Source organism: Muntiacus reevesi, chromosome 3, assembly GCF_963930625.1.
Source record: "Muntiacus reevesi chromosome 3, mMunRee1.1, whole genome shotgun sequence".
In the NCBI taxonomy this organism is placed as follows: domain Eukaryota; kingdom Metazoa; phylum Chordata; class Mammalia; order Artiodactyla; family Cervidae; genus Muntiacus; species Muntiacus reevesi.
In genome coordinates this window covers 169,777,057-169,797,250 of record NC_089251.1, presented here as the reverse complement: position 1 = coordinate 169,797,250, position 20,194 = coordinate 169,777,057, and the positions used below count along the sequence as shown (strand labels likewise).

General features: G+C 44.2%; 1 protein-coding gene across 8 annotated transcripts in view; it reads right to left on the bottom strand.

Annotated features, from left to right (window-relative positions):
- The window catches only part of SYNE1 (spectrin repeat containing nuclear envelope protein 1), a 471,391-nt gene extending 451,808 nt beyond the window's left edge, over positions 1 to 19,583 (bottom strand). For 6 of the 8 annotated variants that reach the window (XM_065931094.1, XM_065931095.1, XM_065931096.1 and 3 more), the window contains exons 1-2: positions 19,434 to 19,582; positions 9,339 to 9,630 (exon numbers count right to left, since the gene is read on the bottom strand). In XM_065931094.1, coding sequence (XP_065787166.1) covers positions 9,339 to 9,405 — 67 coding nt within the window. In that variant the 5' untranslated portion in view covers positions 9,406 to 9,630; positions 19,434 to 19,582. Of the gene's footprint in view, positions 1 to 9,338; positions 9,631 to 19,433 lie in introns of all 8 variants that reach the window. The other 2 variants (XM_065931098.1, XM_065931099.1) reach the window with 1 other exon arrangement.
- Positions 19,584 to 20,194: the final 611 nt, after the last annotated feature.

Below are 20,194 nucleotides of genomic sequence, written 5' to 3'. Positions count from 1 at the left end.
ATGACATTTAAAGTCTAGCATTTTTCCCTGTATCAGTATCTATTTCCTAAATTATACATTCATAAAAGTCTTAAGCTCAAGGACACCTGAACTTTTCTTATAAAGAACAACACACGACCCCAGGTCTGACTCAGCACAGGTAGGGTTAAATAGCTACCAGCACAGTTACTGAAAGAATTCCCCTAAATGCAAACATAGGTTTCCCAAATTCAGTTACAGCATTTGGGGGAAGGGCTTCCCAAGTGGCTCAGCGGTAAAGAAGTCGCCTGCCAAGCAGAAGACCAGGGTTCAATCCCTGAGTCAGGAAGATCCCCTGGAGAAGGAAATGGTGACCCACTCCAGTACTCTTGCCTGGAAAATCCCATGTACGGAGGAGCCTGGTGGGCTACAGTCCACGGGGTTGCAAAGAGTTGGACATGACTCAGTGACCAAATAACAACAGACCACTATTGAATGAAACAGCTATGGAAGTGCTCATTGCCTTTGCCTTGGGAAAGTGGGGCAAGAGGGCAAGACTCAGCAACTAGATAACAACAATCTATCACCACAGTCTTGGTGGAAAATCCCAGAATCATCACAATGTTTCAGATAATACTGCTGCTGCTGCTACTAAGTCGCTTCAGTCATGTCCAACTCTGTGCGACCCCATAGATGGCAGCCCACCAGGCTTCCCCGTCCCTGGGATTCTCCAGGCAAGAACACTGGAGTGGGTTGCCATTTCCTCCTCCAATACAAACACCCCTAAAATCATATTTTTATTAAGTCCCAAGCTAACTCAACAATGACCAAAGCAATGAAAAGAGATGACATCGACTCCATAAAGACTTTCTCCAAAACATGAGGGGAATGCTATGTTTTGCTATGTGGAATGAATCTAGAGAGATAAAGCCAAGGGAGGCAAGTGGAGATTACCAGTGGAGGAGGCGTGCTGAGACATAAGAGTCACACACAAGCATCCAAAACGGCATCAGTGGGCGCACCATTCTCACGAGGACAATCCTCCCTTGACAGCAGGGCCGCCAACTCCATGAGGAAGGAGAACTGATTAGAGTCTGAGTGAGAGCTATTTTATCCTTAGGATGCAGTTTTGATTGGGCTCAACATCAATACAGAATTAGATTTCATTAATACTTAAGGAATTGCTCGTATCCAATGAACTTCCAAGAACCTTGTAACTCTCTATGGGCAACACACAGGACCATTCTCTTATTCTTCCAGAAATGATTTTGAAACTATATGCATATGTCCTTGCACCAACTCGGGCTTGATATTTATGTATAAGAAAACACACAATCTTTTTATATACTATAAACAATGAATCCTGCACATAATAAGAGCATTAACGGTGAGAACACGGCTGATCACCCCCTCCTTGAACTCTCTCCACTCAGCTTCTGTTTTCTTTTTTCTGACCACATAGGCTGCAGCCCCCAGTCTCTGATGTGGGGCTCTCCTCAACTCCCAATGCTGGGTGTTCTATTTCTCTAACCTTTTTTCTATCCGTTCTTGCTCCCTGGGTGGAATCAGCCCATCTCACAGCTTTAAAAACTATGGGTGCCTACGATTTCCAAATGCTTTTTTTTTCCCCCGGCTGTGTCTTCTCTCTTGACCTCTCCAATCATAGACGCTCAATTACTGTCCTGAAGGTCCACCAACCATCTAAAATGAAACATGTCCCCCCAAAGCTCTTGACTCTTTTTCTCAACCTTGTTCCCAACAGTCTTATGTCTTTCCTCATTTCCAGATGAAAAACGAAGGGGCTACCCTTCACTCTTCTCTCACAAATGACCTCCAATCCATCAGCAAAATCTTTCGGCTTTACTTTCAAACTATATCTAGATTCTCACTTCTCTATCCACTGTTCAATATCTATCAAAACCATTCTTATCTCTTTTGACTTACCAGAGATGACTCTCCAGGTCTCCCCGCTTCCACTATTGAAAATCAGTACGATGTTAAGTATTTATATTATATGCTCTCAAACGATACTTATGAAGCATCCACATTATGAAGTGCACTGTGCTATCAATGTAAAGGGCAGCGGCATGAATTTGACCTACCTTCTGCCTTCAAGGTGTTTATCCTCTGAGTGGGTGGATTGGACACCACATGTAACATAATGCAAAGCAGTACCAAACAATGGACATAATAGTGCAACAGGGTATTTAGAAAGAGGGCAGAGAGTTTCCGATTGCATTGGCATTAGGTCTTCATCGCGGACACTGTGTTTAGATTGGGCCTTGAAGATAAGTGGAGTTTTAGGTGTAGTCTTTCCCAAAACTGTCCCAGCAGGAGACAGAAAAGTCACACATCTTGAGAGCACAGCTAGTGTCATTTGACAGACATCTGGGGATAGTTAGGGGATTCAGAGGAGACACATGCTAGACAGTTAAGATGGAATTAGAATAGGATGCCAAGCCAAGAAGTTGGGATCTGATAGTGAGACCAAAAGTCTAGGAAGAATTTCATCATGAATGTAGCAAAATTAGGAGTATGTTAATGAGAATTAATTTGTAGGCAAAGTGCAGGAATATTTTATGTTTTATTCGTCAGCCTTAGAAACCCGTATGTTTAAAGGCCTGCTACACTGTATCAATAGCAAGAAAGTGCAGCCACACCCCATGTCAAATATATTTATACATAAATAATTTTTGAATTGGCTGGATTTACATCTGACTAGTTCACATAATTTTAGCATTTGTAAACCCTTGTTAATTTTGATTTAGCAGTTTTCTTTCTCTATTTGAGAGTCCATATTTTTACAGATCTTTAAACATCCTGAAAGCCCCAGGCAGTTTCTCCATAATGTACAGTACATGAAAAAGTTCTGCAAAAGGAAAGGCTTCCAGGACAGGGCATTATACAAGTGTAAACACTGTGATACATTTAAAAGTAACAGGAGGATGTAATATATCTTTAGGAAGGAAACATGTGTTTAAAGCACAGTAATTATAAAAATCATGCACATATCTGAGGGGTCAATATAGTCACCCACTCAGGTTGGACATGTGTCCTTAAAATTATTTTATGGTCAAAACCCAATTCTGATTAAAACTCTGAAAAAGATTTTTTAAAAGAAGGTAAATAAAGTAGGATACAACTTAAATGATTTCTTCCTTTGTTTCAGCATATGTTTTGACTAATTTCATCTTCAGTTCTTTAATTTAGAGATCATGATTTATCTATTCATTCATCAAATAGTTATTGAACTCATATGTTCCAAAGTATCACTGTTTTGTGTCAAGCTTTGTGTTATATTTAACTTTGAGATGCTACCATATAATCTCCATTATAGGAAGAAAGAGATTAAATTAAAAGAAGAAGTTCAACCTAGATGTGATAAATGGATCTTTGACACTACTTTGTACTTTAATAAGAGGAGTCATTAAGTCAGAGTAACAAGGTATAAGACTTCATCTTCAGGGCACTATAGAAAATCAGAATTGTTACAAGATGACAAACTTTTACTCTTCACACAATATTTAATGTGAAGTTAACAGAAAATAGGTTATTCTATTATTCAGTCATCTTTTTTTTTTTTTTTTTAGTCTGAGGTCTTTTAATTTAAACAGGAAAATGAACATAAAATAGTATCTGTAGAAAATACTATATGTAGCCAAAAAAGTTTAACATTGCTCCTCAAAACAATTTTAGGGGAAGGTCATGCTTATGTTTTTTGAACAGTTAGCAAATTTCATAGATATATCTCCAAAAGTAAATGTTACCCCCCTTCCTCATGTTTCTCTTTGAATTTATTCACAATGTTTAAAAATCAAAGCTTAGGGCCTTCCTTGGTGGCTCAGTGGTGAACAGTCCAGCTGCCAACGCAGGAGACACGGCTTTGAGGTCTGATCTCTGGTCTGGGAAGATCCCACATTCCGTGGAGCACCTAATAAGCCCGAGCACCACAATAATTGAGCCTGTGTTCCGGAGCCCAGGAAGTGCAACGACTGAGTCCACGTGTGGCAAGTACCGAAACCCGAGCACCCTAGAGCCTGTGCTCCACAAGAGAAGCCACTGCAACGAGAAGCCTGCTCACCACAACTAGGGAGCAGCACCCATTCTCCAAAACTAGAGAAAAGCCCTCGCACCAAAAAAGACCCAGCATAGCCAAAAAAAAAAAAAAAAAATCAAAGTTTAACCTTACAATCAACAATCCTTTTTTATTAAACTGATCCCCATGTGACACCCTAGCATGCCCATCTGGTCTTCTCTGGCATGTATCTCTTGCTCTACCAAGTCACATGAATGTTACTCTGCCTTGAAATAATCAACACTGATACTTTACATAAAAATCTTTCTAGATGATCTTCAAATGAAAACAATGTAATTGACAGAAGTCAATCAAGGAACCCTTTTAAAGCAAACATTATGCAGAATCCCTAGAGAAAGTGACAAAAGTCTGAACCTCTTGTCACTATCTTAAAAAAATTTATGCTCTGAACAGTTCAACGTTTACTTTTTCAGATGTGATTATAAACAAAAGTAGCTTCCCAGGTGGCTCTAGTGGTAAAGATCACACCTGCCAATGCTAGAGATGTAAGAGATGCAGGTTCGATCCCTGGGTTGGGAAGATTGGGCTTCCCTTGTAGGTCAGTCGGTAAAGAATCTGCCTGCAATGCAGGAGACCTGGGTTTGATTCCTGGGTTAGGAAGATCCTCTGGAGAAGGAAATGGCAACCCACTCCAGTATTCTTGCCTGGAGAATCTCATGGACAGAGGAGCCAGGCAGGCTACAGTCCATGCAGTTGCAAGAGTAGGAAATGACTTAGCAATTAAACCACCACCATAAACTAAAGTGACTCCATGAGCTACCTGTTAAACAGATTCCCTTGGTAAGCCTTTAGGTTTCCTGCGTGGCTCAGTGGTAAAGAATCCTCCTGCCAATGCAGGAGACATGGGTCCAACCCCTGAGTCAGGAAGATCCCCTGGAAAAGGAAATGGCAACCCACTCCAGTATTCTTGCCTGGGAAATTCCATGGACAGAGGAGCCTGGCAGGCTACAGTCTATGGGGTCACAAAGAGTCAGACATGACTTAGCAACTAAACAACAACAGTAAGTTTTTTAAGAGCAGAAAATGTATGTACATATTATGTGCAATTAAAATTTAATGCCCTGTACTATGCCAGTGTCTACTATTTTCCTTTATTTAAATATTAAAATGCTTATATTTAAATTGATGAAAGTTACAGAAACATTCATTTTTCTTATAACAGCAAATGAAACTCTGCATTGCAGTCTGCCTGCTTATCCATAATTCAGGATCCCAGACTAAAACATTAAGCCCAAACAAGCACAAATATTGGCAAAGGTGAAATACTGAACTGCTCCAGTAGGAGCTAATTTATGTCGCAATCTGTGCGTGTGCTTTAATTTCCTAGCACTGGAAACAAAAACTAAAACAAAAAAACCAGACAACAATTATGAGTGTAAACTAAATAAGTGAGAGAGAAAAGCGACATCCATTATTCAGACATCCATACTTTTTATTAGTTATTCATGGAGCTGATATGACAATAAAACCAAGAGAGGGGGGAAAAAAAAACAAACAAAATTTAGTTATGTGGATAATCTATCCAGGCAAAGTAACAAGGATTCTAGAAGAATGTTCTTATGGATTTGAACTTTGAAAATACTAGTAGTAACTCTGATTCTATTTAAGTTAATAGAAATAAGAGTATATGATAAAAGAATGGTGTCTCACTCTTTGCGATCCCATGGACTATAACCCACCAGGCTCTTCTGCCCATGGGATTCTCCAGGCAAGCATACTGGAGTGGGTAGCCATTCCCTTCTCCAGGGGATCTTCCCGACCCAGGGATTGAACCTAGGTCTACCGCACTGCAGGCAGATTCTTTACCATCTGAGTCACCAGAGAAGCCCAAAAGAAATTTACTTTTCCTCAAAGAAATTTCACTCATTTGTCTTAATTATCTGGGCAATAATGGCAGCACCCCCACCCTGGTTTATTATTAGGATCTTGATCACTGGTTTGGAGATTCTAACAGGCAAGAACAGTTACTCTGTACCCCTGGAGGAAGACAGTTCTCCTCCATCAGAGGAGGCTGACTCTTGTCTGGGCTCAGAGCAACAGTAGAACGCAGTGAGAGCTGAGATGAGAAGGAGACCTTTCTGGCTGAATCAGCAGAATTAACCCAGGATATCAGTAGCTTAGCAGAGAAGTGCTCCTGATCAACTTTCCTTCCACCTCTGCCATTTGGCTTCCACTAATGCAGGTGAGATTCGTAGCATCTTGTAGCTGAGCAGACCTTACATTTCACTGTCACCAATTAACCTATTTTATGAAGTACTTGATGCTAAAAGTTAATGATACCTAGTGCAAAGGAATTTTCTTTCCTGAATTGTAAGATCTACTATTCCAAATGTGTCAGGTACCCTTAAGACATGTTATAACTCTTCTAATACTACAAAGGAAAAAAAATTATACAGCAAGTATAGTCCATTATGTAATATAATGACTAGCTTTATACAGTACAGAATATATTAAAAAGTTAACATTCCTCCCCAAGTTTGCGTGATGAGCCCAATGTGTGACAAGCCGTTAGACTTGCATCTTCTCATCCAATTTTCTTCCATGACTATTGGGACAGTTTGTCATGCGACAGTGTTCGTAGCTTTAAAAGCACTTTTGTCTATTATTTCACGGAGCTTGCCAACAATCGTGAGAGGGCGAAGCAAGGTGAAAACAGCCCACCTTTTGCAAGTGGGCTCCCTAGATGTGCATTAGGACATTTATCATCACAGGCGTAGGGTGGGGTGAGGGTGGGGCTCCAGGACTTTCCCACACTTCACTCACCTCTCACTTATGGCCCCACCCACAAGAGCAAACAAAACACTGAGGCATGGTACCCTTCTCTCGACTCTCACCCCTAAACATTACCTTAATTAAATATTTCTACTGAAGCATAGTCACTAAACAATGCTATATATCATACGTATATAATATGGTGACTCACAGTTTTTAAAGGTGATACTCCATCTTCCTGGTGGGAGAGACTGCCTGTGGGTCTTGCCCTGGTGGACAGGGCCATGCTCTGTAAATCCAATTTTCTGCTGCTGGCTGGGGCTGTGTTCTCTCCCTGTAGTTTGGCCTGAGGCAGCCCAGTCCTGGAGTCTGCAGACTCTAGGGCTAATGCTGACCTCCTTTAAGAGGACTTATGCCAACACACCACGCCTCCCAAGATCACTGCTACCAAGCCCCTGACCCCAGTTTGGACAGTGGCAGGCCACTGTCGACTCCATCCATAGCTATCATAAAGCGCAGGCTAATTTCCCTGTGGGCTACAATACATCCTTGTAGATTTCTTATTTTCTACATAGCAGTTTGTAGCTTTTACTCTCCTGGCCCTATCCTGCCCCTCCCCTCTGCCTTCTCCCCACTGGTAACCACTAATTTCCTCTCTATATCTGTGAGTCTGCTTCTTTTTTGTTATATCCATAGTCTGTTGCAGTTGTTTAGATCCCACATATAAGTAATATCCTATAGCAATTGTCTTTCTCTGTCTGATTTATTTCACTTAGCAGAATACCCTCCAACTTCATTCTTGTTGCTACACTACAAAAAGTAAATAAAATAAAACACTGAGGCATGTATATTTTTTTTCTCCTCTCATCCCCAACCACTACCTTAATAAAAGAACTTTCATTCAAACCAAAGTAAGTATAAAGAGCTAGCATGTTCATAGGACCACAATCTGATTCTAAATCAAGTGTTTTGAAATGTACTATCTACAACTTTCCATTGTTGTCAATATGTATCTTATCCAGAGAAATCTCACATTTAATCACTCAAAGGATAATCTGCTTTATTACCTAATTATCTTCCTCACACTTTCGCTTATCAATCCATCATTTTGAAGCTGAGGTTACTGAGGCACAAAATGGTTCAGTCCTTTGCACCCAGGCAGACATAGACAGCGGACTGGAACTCCAAGTTCAGTGTTCCATCCGCCAAAGAAAAGATACACAACTTAAACTGCAGATCGTTGGCAATGGACAGACCCAAGCGGAGGTTTTTTCAGCCTCCAGAGGAGGTTTCTGCACATACTAAGCAATGATCAGTCTTTCAGCCAACCAGGTTCTTTCCAGCAGGACAGGTGGGATTTTTCAATAATCAACGTGAAACAAATGCCGCTTGCACCAATGCATCACAAACCAGCCCAGGCAGACAAATGTGGGTTGGGGGGGTCACACGACTGCATCTGACTGCTTCAGTCAGATTGCTGGTCTCTGTCCAGGCAAGGAAGACATTCAGCTCCACTGATCACGGATTTTCTATAACTGGAAGCATGTACCGGGCCTCGAACACCCAGATGGAGCAGTTCGGTCTGTATTTGAAAGTCAGAAGTGCCCAACTGGAAATGACCACAATGTACATTAAATGCATTACTAGCAAGGAAAGTCGGGCTTTCCCACTTAATGTGATGGCTATGATGCCAAACCACATGCTCACTGGCTGGAGACACTAGAAAACCTAAAAGCCAAGCTACTGCATTATGTTCAAGTTCTCTCGACAAAGATTAGAGCAAAACCTTGCTAAGTATGGGTATTTTTATATCCTGAAAATAGCCACGTGAAGTCTGAGAGAACGGATGACTGTAACAAAGTCGCAGTATTTTAATATATGCGTACATGATTTTCTTAATGATTCCAGGAATACACATATTAAAGAAAATGCAGAATTAAACATTCGTCTATCAGCTGCCATAACATTTCACTGCTAACTCTCTTCTGTAAAACAGTTTGCTGTCCGAAAAAGAACACAGATGAGGGACGTGGTTCCAGTCCATCCAGGGCTACTAGTCATTAACCTCATCACATCCCGTGACCCCTCTGGATCACTCTGTCTCTTTTTACTTACAGACTTTCTAAATGTCTAAGAGCTTTCTCCCTGGGATAAGTGAACCACTTGACTTTAGCACACAGTTAACTGCTCACCACAGTCATGATATCCTTATCAGGGGCTTGTCATGGCGCGGCATCTTCATCGTTTATTGAAGGACAGTTTGCCAATAACTCGGAATTCCCATGTGGACACTGGTCTAAGAGCCATTAAGGTCACACTCATCCAGACACAAAACCAAAACAGGAGCTTTGTCTTTTTTTCTATTTAAAGAAGACATCCACGCATCTTAAAATAGCATGGATACTAGTCTGAAAACACTAGGATAAAAGCCATCATTGTTATTCCCTTGCTGCAGTTTCATAAAATTGAATAAAAAGGCAAGCAAATTTGGAAAGAATCAGAGGTAAGTCAGTATTACAAATTTAGAGCCGCTAATAAAATAAAACCAAAAACCCTCGAAGCATTTTTTTACCTTGCAGCCTCTGCATCACGTTGGCGATGTCCCGAGGGCCCCTCGAGGCTGCCCTGGAGGCGGCCATGGCTTCCCTTGAGGGTGGAACCACCGCAGGAGACTCTTGTGTCTGGCGCGGTGCGGCCCTAGACCACTCCAGAAAACATACTTGAAATTCTCCAGTTCTTTCAAGTGACAGACGATCGCCGAGTCCCAGGCACTCACAGCAATCCTGGAGTTAATCTCCCAGAGGTCCAACCACTTCTTTTTCTTCTCTTGCTTTAAGACTGTCTCCTTAAATGAACTCAGGACCCTGAAAAACAAATAGAAAAGGTTCAATATTGAAAAAAAAAATCAATACAGGTCACCCAAGTGCAAAAAAGTAGAGCTATATTTATTCAATTTGAAGAGATGATTCACTACCAAGTGAAATAACTAATGTAAAAATACTTAAAAATCTACAAAGTGGTAGGCAAATATGAGGGCTTCCTAGGTGGTTCAATGCTAAAGAATCTTGCCAATGCAGGACATGCAAGAGGCGCAGGTTCAATCCCTGAGTTAGGACGATCCCCTGGAGTAGGAAATGGCAAGTCACTCCAGTATTCTTGCCTGGAAAATTCCACAGACAGAGGAGTCTGGCAGGCCACAGTCCATGGGGTCTCAAAGACTTGGACCCTACTGAGCATGGCATAGCACAGGCCAAGTGTGAGAAATTCCCATGATGCTTGATAAAGTAAACAAATACTTGAAACATACACAATAAATTTGGCTGCTAAAAGAAGTGCTCACTTTTTTCCATGTTTTCTTTTTAAACTGGTCTTTTTTTTTTTTTTTTTTTTACCAATCTATGAAATTAAAAGTACTTTTAGCCAAAACACCAAGCATTTCTCAATATCCACAAGTTCTCTTATCTGGGCTATTTTAGCCAGCTTTGCACACTCGTTTTGTCTGACACTTTTCAGGAATGAGATCAGACCTTAGCTCCTAAAATTTGATGAACTGAAACAGGATAAATATAAAACTTGCTGTTCAATTGCTAAGTCCTGTCTGACTCTTTGTGACCCCATGAACTGCAGCACTCCAGGCCTCCTTGTTGAGCTTGAGATTCTGTCATTTAAGAAGACAAATGAGTTCGATTTAGCTTTTCCCTCCCCTTAGGAAGATTCTAAAATAAATTGTAAGGCTGTGGTGGGGTAGGGTGCTAAGCAAGAGAGGACAATTTTCTTCTAACCTCTTCCTGAATTCTCTGCTTTGGTCAAGTTTAATTCATCATGTTGGACTGGGGAAGTAAAAAAAGAAGTAGGAGAGCAGTTGATGAAATCCTGACGTTGAGACATGTGCTTTGAACAAGGATTTCCCAACCCTGCTGCTGCTGCTGAGTCGCTTCAGTCGTGTCCGACTCTGTGCGACCCCACAGACAGCAGCCCACTAGCCTCCTCCATCCCTGGGATTCTCCAGGCAAGAACATGGGAGCGGGTTGCCATTTCCTTCCCCAATGCATGCATGCATGCTAAGTCGCTTCAGTCATGTCTGACTCTGTGTGACCCTATGAACAGCAGCCCTCCAGGCTCCTGTGTCCACAGGATTCTCCAGGTAAGAATACTGGAGTGGGTTGCCATTTCCTTCTCCCTTCCTAACCCTGGGATTGACTGAAGAAGAGGTCTTGCCATGAAAATGATAATTAATGACAGAAAGAAAAAGAGTGTGAAAAATGCACACAGAGAAAGAAATTTAACCAAGACGCCAAACCAGGGGGCCGATGTGAACATGACACTTTTACAATTCATACTCGTCTCTGGGCTATGATGATGAAGGTGAAGAAAGGAAATAGGGTGTGGCAGGGGAGAAGGGCAAAAATAAAACTGTAAAGAAAACACAGTTCCTCTGTGTGGGATGGTCCACTTTTAGCAAGGAAATAAGAAGAGTCTGTGAGGGCAATCAGACATCATAACGTGAACGTGTGGTCATAAAACCTGCAGTATTGATGAAGAATTGGTTAAGTAATATAGTGTAATTACAGATTACAATGGCTTTTTAAAATGGCATTAATACTAGTATATACAGGTACCTAGGTGAGTTGTATGAATAAGCTGAGAGCACCGTTTTTAGACCACCACTTTAAACAGGATATAAAACACTGTACCCTGCTGCTACCTTGCACATTTCTGGGGCCAGAAAGGGTGTACCAGCCATTTAACAAGTTAGGGGGCTGCGGTGCAGGAAACAGCATTACCTCATAAGAAGGTAAAGACAGATTTCTCTTGGCTACTTGCAAAGATACTGGAAGTAGGACCCAATATCTTGCAGCTTCTGAGCTAGAGAGGTTCCTGTGTGCGGGCAGCTCCCCCAGGGATTCTTAGAGAAGAAATAATTACTACCAGCCAGCCCTCATCCATCAAGATCTTAGTCCTGCTGGAGCTGTGTGGCCATTACTAGCATCCATGTCCTGGGGAAAAGCATTCCACCAGCCCACATACCAGAGCTACCTTAATTTGAAGACTGATGGACAGTGAGCAATGCCCGAACGATCTTACAAATGGCTTTCCTAAGCTGTTACAAATTAAGGTTCTCCAAATACAAGATGATAACTTTCTGAAGTCTAGCTAGCTAGCTACAGATATACTAGGTAGAAATGAGGGGAGAAATTCATTTTAATTTAGCTACCCCACACCAGGCCCTGCTCAGCACTGGATTTCACAGATGATTAAGACAAGGCCCCTACTACCATCAATCAAGAATTAGAGAATTAAAAGGGATTTCTTTATGCTATTGCCTTACAGATCGCCATGCTCCTATCTCTTCCAGATCATGTTCATCTTCTCAATAGAGTGATACTGAAATAGCTCCTCTCTCTCTCACTGTCTCTTTCTGTCTCTCTATTTCAACACCACATTAAACTCAAAGCAAAGTTTAAAGCAAAGAGGAACTAAAGAGCCTCTTGATGAGGTGAAAGAGGAGAGTGAAAAGCTGGCTTAAAACTCAACATTCAAAAAACTAAGATCACGGCATCCAGTCCCATCACTTCTTGAGAAACAGAAGGGGGAAAAGTGAAAACAGTGACAGACTTTCTTTTCCTGAGCTCCAAAATCACAGTGGACCATGACTGCAGCCATGAAATAAAAAGATGCTTGCTCCTTGGAAGAAAAACTATGGCAAACCTAGACAGTGTATTAAAAAGCAGAGACATCACTTTGCCAACAAAGGTCCATATAGTCAAAGCTAAGGTTTTTCTGGTAGTCATGTAGGCATGTGACAGCTGGACCATAAAGAAGGCTGAGTGATGAAGAATTGATGCTTTTGAACTGTGGTGTTGGAGAAGACTCTCGAGAGTCCCTTGGACTGCAAGGAGATCAAACCAGTCTATACTAAAGGAAATCGACCCTGAATATTCATTGGAAAGACTGTTGCTGAAGTTGACGCTCCAATACTTTGACCACCTGATGCGAAGAACTGACTCACTGGAAAAGACCCTGATACTGGGAAGGATTGAGGGGAAGAGGAGAAGGGGGGAACAGAGGATGAGATGGTTGGATGGCATCACTGACTCAATGGATATGAGTTTGAGCAAGCTCCAGTGAAAGACAAGGAAGCCTGGCGTGCTGCAGTCCATGGGGTCACAAAGAGTTGGATATGACTTAGCAACTGAACAACAACACTAAGCTCAGAATTTCTCTGTTTGAGTCCAACTTTCGTGGATGTACCTGGCCTTACTTCCATAGTGTAACTAATGCATCCTGAGTGTCAGGGTTCAGTGCTAGAGAAACAGGATGAATATGACACATAGCGTATTGCTTGAGGAACTCAGAGACATAGAAAAGATAATAAAACAAAAAACCACGTCTAAGTGCAAATACAGAAATGAGGGATACAAAGGATGGCCACTAAACCAAACTGGAGGTTCTGAGAGTGTCCTGAGAGGGAACAGCTTCTGCCCTGGGCCTTGGTAAAGGTGTTAGAGTTAATCAGGTAAAAAATATGGGATGCATTCCAGGCAGAATGAATAACTCGAGCAAAGACATGGACACAGGAGACAGCTTGACCAACAGCCAGATAGTGAGGGACTCGACCAGGTGACATTCTGGAGATGAGGCTGGAGAAGGAGGGGGCAGCCAGATGGCTGAGTGCTCTGCTCAGAAGTAGGTTCTGAGTCCCCAGGAGGCAGCGGGAAACCCCAAGGGATTTTAAGCTGGAAGTGATCACACATGCAATTTAGATTATTCTGGCTACATTTTTAAAGGGTATATTTGAGGTTGACAACACAAAGTTCCGGGAAGATCAGCTGGGAAGGCATCTCAGGGACTCGGCTGGAACATGATGAGAGACTGTACAGAACAGTGAATGAATGGAGGGTAAGAATCCAAAGAAATCTTAAGGAGGCAAGATATGCAGGACTTGGCGATTGGTGGGGGAGGGGAGACGGATGTGGGAGGTGGGGCCGTCAGGGGATCTGGAGGACTCTCAGGGTTCTGACTTGAGATTCTGTGTGGGCCATGGTGCCATGGACTGAGATCAGCACCAGAGCAACTATGCAGGCTATTATTTCTCCAAACTCTGCCTTCCATACCCTCACATCCTTGCTGAACAGTTTCTTAATGACTCCTTCACACTCTCAGCTAATCTACCCAAAGGCTTGCTGGACCCAGGACCCACACGCTGTATGAAACCACACCCAGTCACAGCACAATTTCAGCAACTCTCTCCATTCCTTCCGCACCAACAATCCACACTCTGATAAGCACGATTCATCTCACATCCCTGACCAATTAGTCCTGTCTCCGTCTAACCAGACTGTGAATTATTCAGAGGCACAGAGATTACAACTATTATTGCTTTGCCATCCCACCCACTGATATTAACTAAATCCCTGAACACATCCAGGCCCTTCAAACACATTTCTGTTTTATTGAACAACCTTCACATTACTTTACCTCTGCAGGACAACCCCCAGAAAACTCATTCCTCCCCACAGCAAAAGATGTTGATGCAACATCCTTCCCTTTTTGGGCACGAGATTAAATATTCTGCTTTCATCATTCATGTACACACATATTTCCTATTTTGGGAAATTCTGATATCTTGCTCTTTGAAGTGAAGTGAAGTCGCTCAGTCATGTCCGACTCTGTGACTCCATGGACTGTAGCCTACCAGGCTCCTCAATCGACAGTACATGGAGTTTTTCAGGCAAGAGTACTGGAGTGGGTTGCCATTTCCATCTCCAGGGGATCTTCTTGACCCAGGGATGAAAAGGGAAAAATATGTCCCTTGAATTTGATAAGAAATTTCAAACAGATCAAACAGTGATCATAAAAGGAGGTTTTTTACAAGATATGTGCTCGGGAGATTACAAGACATGAGTTTAGACTTAGCTTTGTTCTAACTGGGCTTCCTTGGTGGCTCAGACTGTAAAGAGTATGCCTGCAAGGCAGGAGACCCGGGTTTAATTCCTGGGTTGGGAAGATGCCCTGGAGAAGGGAATGGCAACCCATCCGGTATTCTTGCCTGGAGAATTTCTGGGACAGAGGCAACAATCCATGGGATCACATAGAGTCGGACACAACTGAGTGACTAACACTTTGTTCTGACAATCAGGATGATTCTGAGCTGGTTCGGTGTAGGGAGGTTCTCAGCAACGTCCTCAACAACCCCGACATGTGGAAGATGGTCCCCAGAAAGGCACAGACTCTAGACTAAAAAGACATGGAAGTGACTCTTAATTCTGCCTCTTCCTGTCCATGTGGGCATGACCTACAGAACTAGAACATCAGAGGAAGGTCCAGTCCCACGGGTGAGCTCACTACTCCCAGGGTAATTAACAGTTTTTAATTGGGTGCAATATACCGTAGTGGGTAGGGGAGGAAGAGGCAGAGAGGGACGGGAAGGGAGAATTAGAGAGACATTGATGGGTCATGGACAAACTAGCAGTCTTGGGACCACCTCCAAATCCTCTCCAGAGAAGGAACTAAGATTACAAAGTGGCAAGCAACATCCACTATACCTAGCAGAGAGGTGAGATTCCTGTATTTATGATTTCATACAGAAATGCATTGAGAATTCACACGTAAAGGACACACTAGTACTGGGTAAATAGCAGTAAACAAGATAGATAAGCCCCCTTAGAGTTTGTGTACCAGAGGGAAAGATGATATAAACAGTATTATAACAAAGTAGGTCATGTATTGTAATGGAAAAATGCAGGGTACTGTGGGAGCAAAGAGAACATCCAATCAATACCATCTGCTGCATTTATTGTGTGGGCTACAGAGGGAATTTAGGCTATCTGCTATCTGGGATCCTCCTGTCTGAACAATGGGCTCTTCTTAACCCCCACACCTGTGAAAAGCACAGGAGTGAATCATCACAACTTGACTTTTCCAGTCTCTAAGCAGAATGGACAGCTGACTGCTAAAGCAGTCTCCTGTTCGTGCTATTAAAAAAGAATTCAGTATCATCCCTGAATATTCACTGGAAGGACCGATGCTGAAGCTGAAGTCCCAATACTTTGGCCACCTGATAAGACAAGCCAACTCATTAGAAAAGACCCTGATGCTGGGAAAGATTAAAGGCAAAAAGAGAAGGGGGAGGCAGAGGGTGAGATGGCTAGATAGCATCACCAGCTCAATGGACATGAATTTGAGCAAACTTGGGGAGATACAGAAGGACAGGGGAGCCTGGCCTGCCGAAATTCATGGGGTCACAAAGAGTCGAACACAATTTAGCGACTGAACAACAACACTAGAAGAAACACTGCTAAGCCACAAGACTATATCTTCAAGCAATGTAACAAGTTTTAATGTAACAAGTTTTTAAGTATTAGGAAACTACAGCAGAAAGTTACAACCTCTGCAACAACCAGAAATGATATGACTCACTTCTAGGTGAAAAAGATGAACTGAGACCATAAAAACCTACATAGGTTCACAGCTGTATGTAGTAGCACTTCATTAGATGTCTCAACATGCGCAACAGCACTCCCGTTAAAATCCACTATTAAACAAAAATTTTAAAACCTAATGAAGACATTTTAACACCCCCTTCTAGCAGTCCTTAGCCGGAGTGAGTCACATAGTGTCTTATTTTACATTTAATTATCGTTTTTCTCTCTGCATCCTTTAGCTATGATACTAATTAATGAATACCAAGACAGCTAAATGGCAGGGGAAAAGAGGGCTATCCTGTAGTTACTACAAATATATTACTAACATCTGTGTACTGGCTATCAGTGTGTGGTGCTGGTAATTATTCACTGTTATGAATGTTGCACCTCCCCCCAAGATGGCACAGTGGTAAAGAATCTGCCTGCCAGTATCGGGGGATGTGGGTTTGATCCCTGGGTTGGGAAGATCTCTGGAGAAGGAAATGGCAACCCACTCCACTATTCTTGCCTGGAGAATCCCATGGACAGAGGAGTCCATTGAGTTGCAAAGAATAGGACTCGATCGAGCACCCATGACCCATGAATATTACAAGGGTAACAAACAAAAATTGGTCCTGTCCTTGGAAGAACAAAAATATGCAGAAATAACTAAAAAAAAAAAAGTACAGAGCTGATGTGCATGACAGATACTGTCACGACTGAACTTCTTTCGGTCAGCCTGGAGTATAAATCTCGCCCAGAGATATCTGCTCCCTTCCTCCCGGGCTTGGCTAGAGTCTAGACTGTACTTGGCGCCGAACAGAAGTTCTCACTGGTTTAGAGCACAAGGAAGGATACATTTGACGCTTCTAAGAGAAGATAAGCAGATTTCCTCAAAGGGGAGTCTTGGGTCCTGCAGGACTGCAGCTCAGACCACAGGGTGTGGCTGCAGTCTCTCGGCTGGTGGCGCCTGCCCTGCGGGAGAAATTGTCACCAGCCTTGCCCACTCATGTGCTTCTTACATCCGGTTTCAGTGACACCTCCCTTCACCTCCAAGCAGCTGTGTGGGCTGCATAATGATCAGAAATCAGGTCTTATTGCAGCACCCTCTCCACTCAACACAGCAATTCTTGAACATTTTTAAACAGCAAACTACCTTTCCCCAATCCTTACTCCTTTGCAGAGAAGAATCAAGTGGGGGGGGGGGGTAAACTCTTACAACAAAAAAGAAATAAACCATTTTGTGAAGAAATCAGTAGTTAAGACAGATAAAAGTGAAGCTCTAATGTAGTAACTGTGCAAGTATTTCCAAAAGCTAGCAATATTATTATCTGAGTCAGTCTGAGGCTGTGCCTTTATCTTCAGCTTGAAATAAATATATTCAGTCAGCATTGATCGGGCACTTTTGTTCTCAATTTGCCACAAAGTAATAAACAGACTCAAAAATGCAAGACAAAATAGCAATGCTGTTTTATGACACCTTTCTGGTGATGTCAGAAACTTTTTATCCATCCTATTAATCTTCTTCCTCATGGAGAACAGCAAGCCTCTCCAAGAACAATCCTCATGACTCATGGTTAAGTCAGCATTTTATACAGATGGGGGTCATATTAACAACCTTTGCTTAGTCGAAAATTATCATACTTTCTTTTGCACAAGTCTGGCTCCTGCATACAAATGCTTTCTTTCGAAAAGTGGATCTCAGATGAAGACAAAAATAGACAAGCATTAAGGGAGAGGGAGGGGGAAAAAATCATTCATTTTGAACTTTCTTAACATGCAGAGAAAAATTTCAATGCATACAGGTTTTCTACCCCCCCAACGGAAAAGCTCAGAAAAGAACATTCTAGGATGCTAAACCTCACACCTGGTGTCTTCCCTGTCCTCCGCACGCTCTCACCCCTCCAGTCCACCCCCCAACCCCGAACCCCTGCTGAACCTGGCTCTATTTATGATAAAGGACCTGAACTTGAAGCCTTTCAGCTCTGTTACCCCAGACAGCCCTCCAAACCCCGTTTCCCAACCGGCTTTCTCTCCCTGATGGCTAATAGCTGCTTTATTTTACATTATTTTCCTGCCCTTTGCCATTCACCTGCCGCTCGGTGAACCACCATTTCACAGAACTCCCTCTGGCAGTGATGCAAAAAAAAAAAAAAAAAAAAAAAAATCTGTCTGAAACGTGTCTTTCTGGAAGGGAGATGAAAGTTATCTTGCCCTCTAGCGTAGGCTCCGCCTGCCTGCCATCGCAGGCGACAGCTGGAGTAGTCTGAAGCCCCGGCCTCCTCGGCGCTTCAAGCCCCCGGGGCTGCGCTACCCAAGTCCCCTCCCCCAGCCCTTCCTAAAATAGTCAGTGGAGGAAGGGAGGCTCCTGGAATTTGTTCAACGCCCTACATCTCCCATCCGATAGTAGCAGCAGCCCCGATCGCAACAAGAGGGCGGCTGCCTTTTGCTTCTGCATCGCTGGACCCCAGGAGAAGTGCCACAAGCGAAACGTCGAGTCGGGGAGGGGGGTGGATGTTAATAGGGGTATCTACGTAGGAGATGCCGGCAGGACGCCCCGCATCTCCGTATCTCCCTGAGTACCACACACGTACACACACCACCGCCACCATCACCACCTTCCCCCTCCCGTTAAGCACGCACGACCCAAGCCTGCGAGTTCAAACTTGCTTACAATCTGTCTGCAATGTGCGGCTGGCACCCAAAGCCTCTCTCTCACCGTCGCTCTCTCTGGGGCTCGTCCAGGTGCCGGGCAGCGCAGCGAGCGAGCCCGCGGCGGCGGGGCGCGCTGGGGGCCGACGGCGGTGGCGGGAGCCGGGGCGCGCGGCTGCGGGGCTTTGCGGGGCGCCGGGCGGCCCCGGTGACCGAGGACAGCGCGCCGAGGGCCGCCTCCCCGGCCGGTGGCGGATCGGCCGCCGCCGCCGCCGCGCTCCCGGGCCGCTCGCACACTCACTCACTCCTGCGCCCAGCCGCTCGGCGACTCTGCCCTCCCTCGGCGAGCGGGTCCTCCTTCCGGGTGCACCCGAGGAGGAGGGGGCGTTCAGGCCTCTCCCCACGACCCGCCACCCCCCGCACCCCCCAGCTCTGGGGTTCGGCCAGGGAAGGTCGGGGAGGCGGGTTCATCCCGCGGGCAGGTTCCCGACGCGGCCCGTGCGCCGCCACGCCCCTCCCCGCGCCCCGCGCCCGCGCCGGGAGCCCGGGATGCGCTGGTCCCCGGCACCGCTGGGGGCGGGCGCCCAGGCTCTCTCGCCCGCTTCCCTTACCTCCTGGAGATGCGCGGGCCGCCTCCAGCGTCTTGCTGCAGCCGCAAAGGCTTTCCGCGGCTCTCTTTCTCCGGGAGCCTTTCCACCCCGTCCACCTCCCCGGGGGTCGAGGAGGAAAGAAATGGCCGAGAGCGCCGGGAAGGAGATGCTCTGCCCCGGCTGCTAACTTTTGCCTGGGATTTCCACCGCCCGGCTGACCTTTCAGGGCAGAACCTGTCTTGAAAGGCTGGGGAGGTTCGCTGATGGTCCCAGGAAGGAAGTGATGCGGTTCACTGAGGACATTTCTCTGGCTCCTTTTCAATCAACTTTCGAAAAAGAGCCTAACGGCTGACCTCTTCCGTAGCATGCAGTTTTAGGGAGACGGGTCAGACTATACAGGCTTTTGTTCTTGTGGTTTATAAAGCTTCGATTTCCTGAGGAGACACCCGACCTCTTAATGATATTTCTTCTTGGTTTTTCGTCAAGATGACGCTGGAGAACTGCTTTCAGGTTCTTCCCTCGCGCTCTTGGCGAGTCTGTCATCACAAGTTCTTCTCAAGGTGTAGGGGAGGTCCTGGGGTTGCCGGGTAGCCTCCTGAAGAATGTATTTTGTTGTGGTTTTATGGTCTCCAAGCAAAGTCAAACACAACCTCTCTTCACCAACAAGGAAGCCTAGGTCCGACAGGACTGTGGGCAACTCAATTAAATACAGCTATGTTGCAAGAATCTTAAAAATAATAATACTCTCTCGAATTTTCAATCTGAACAAATAGCTTTTCCCA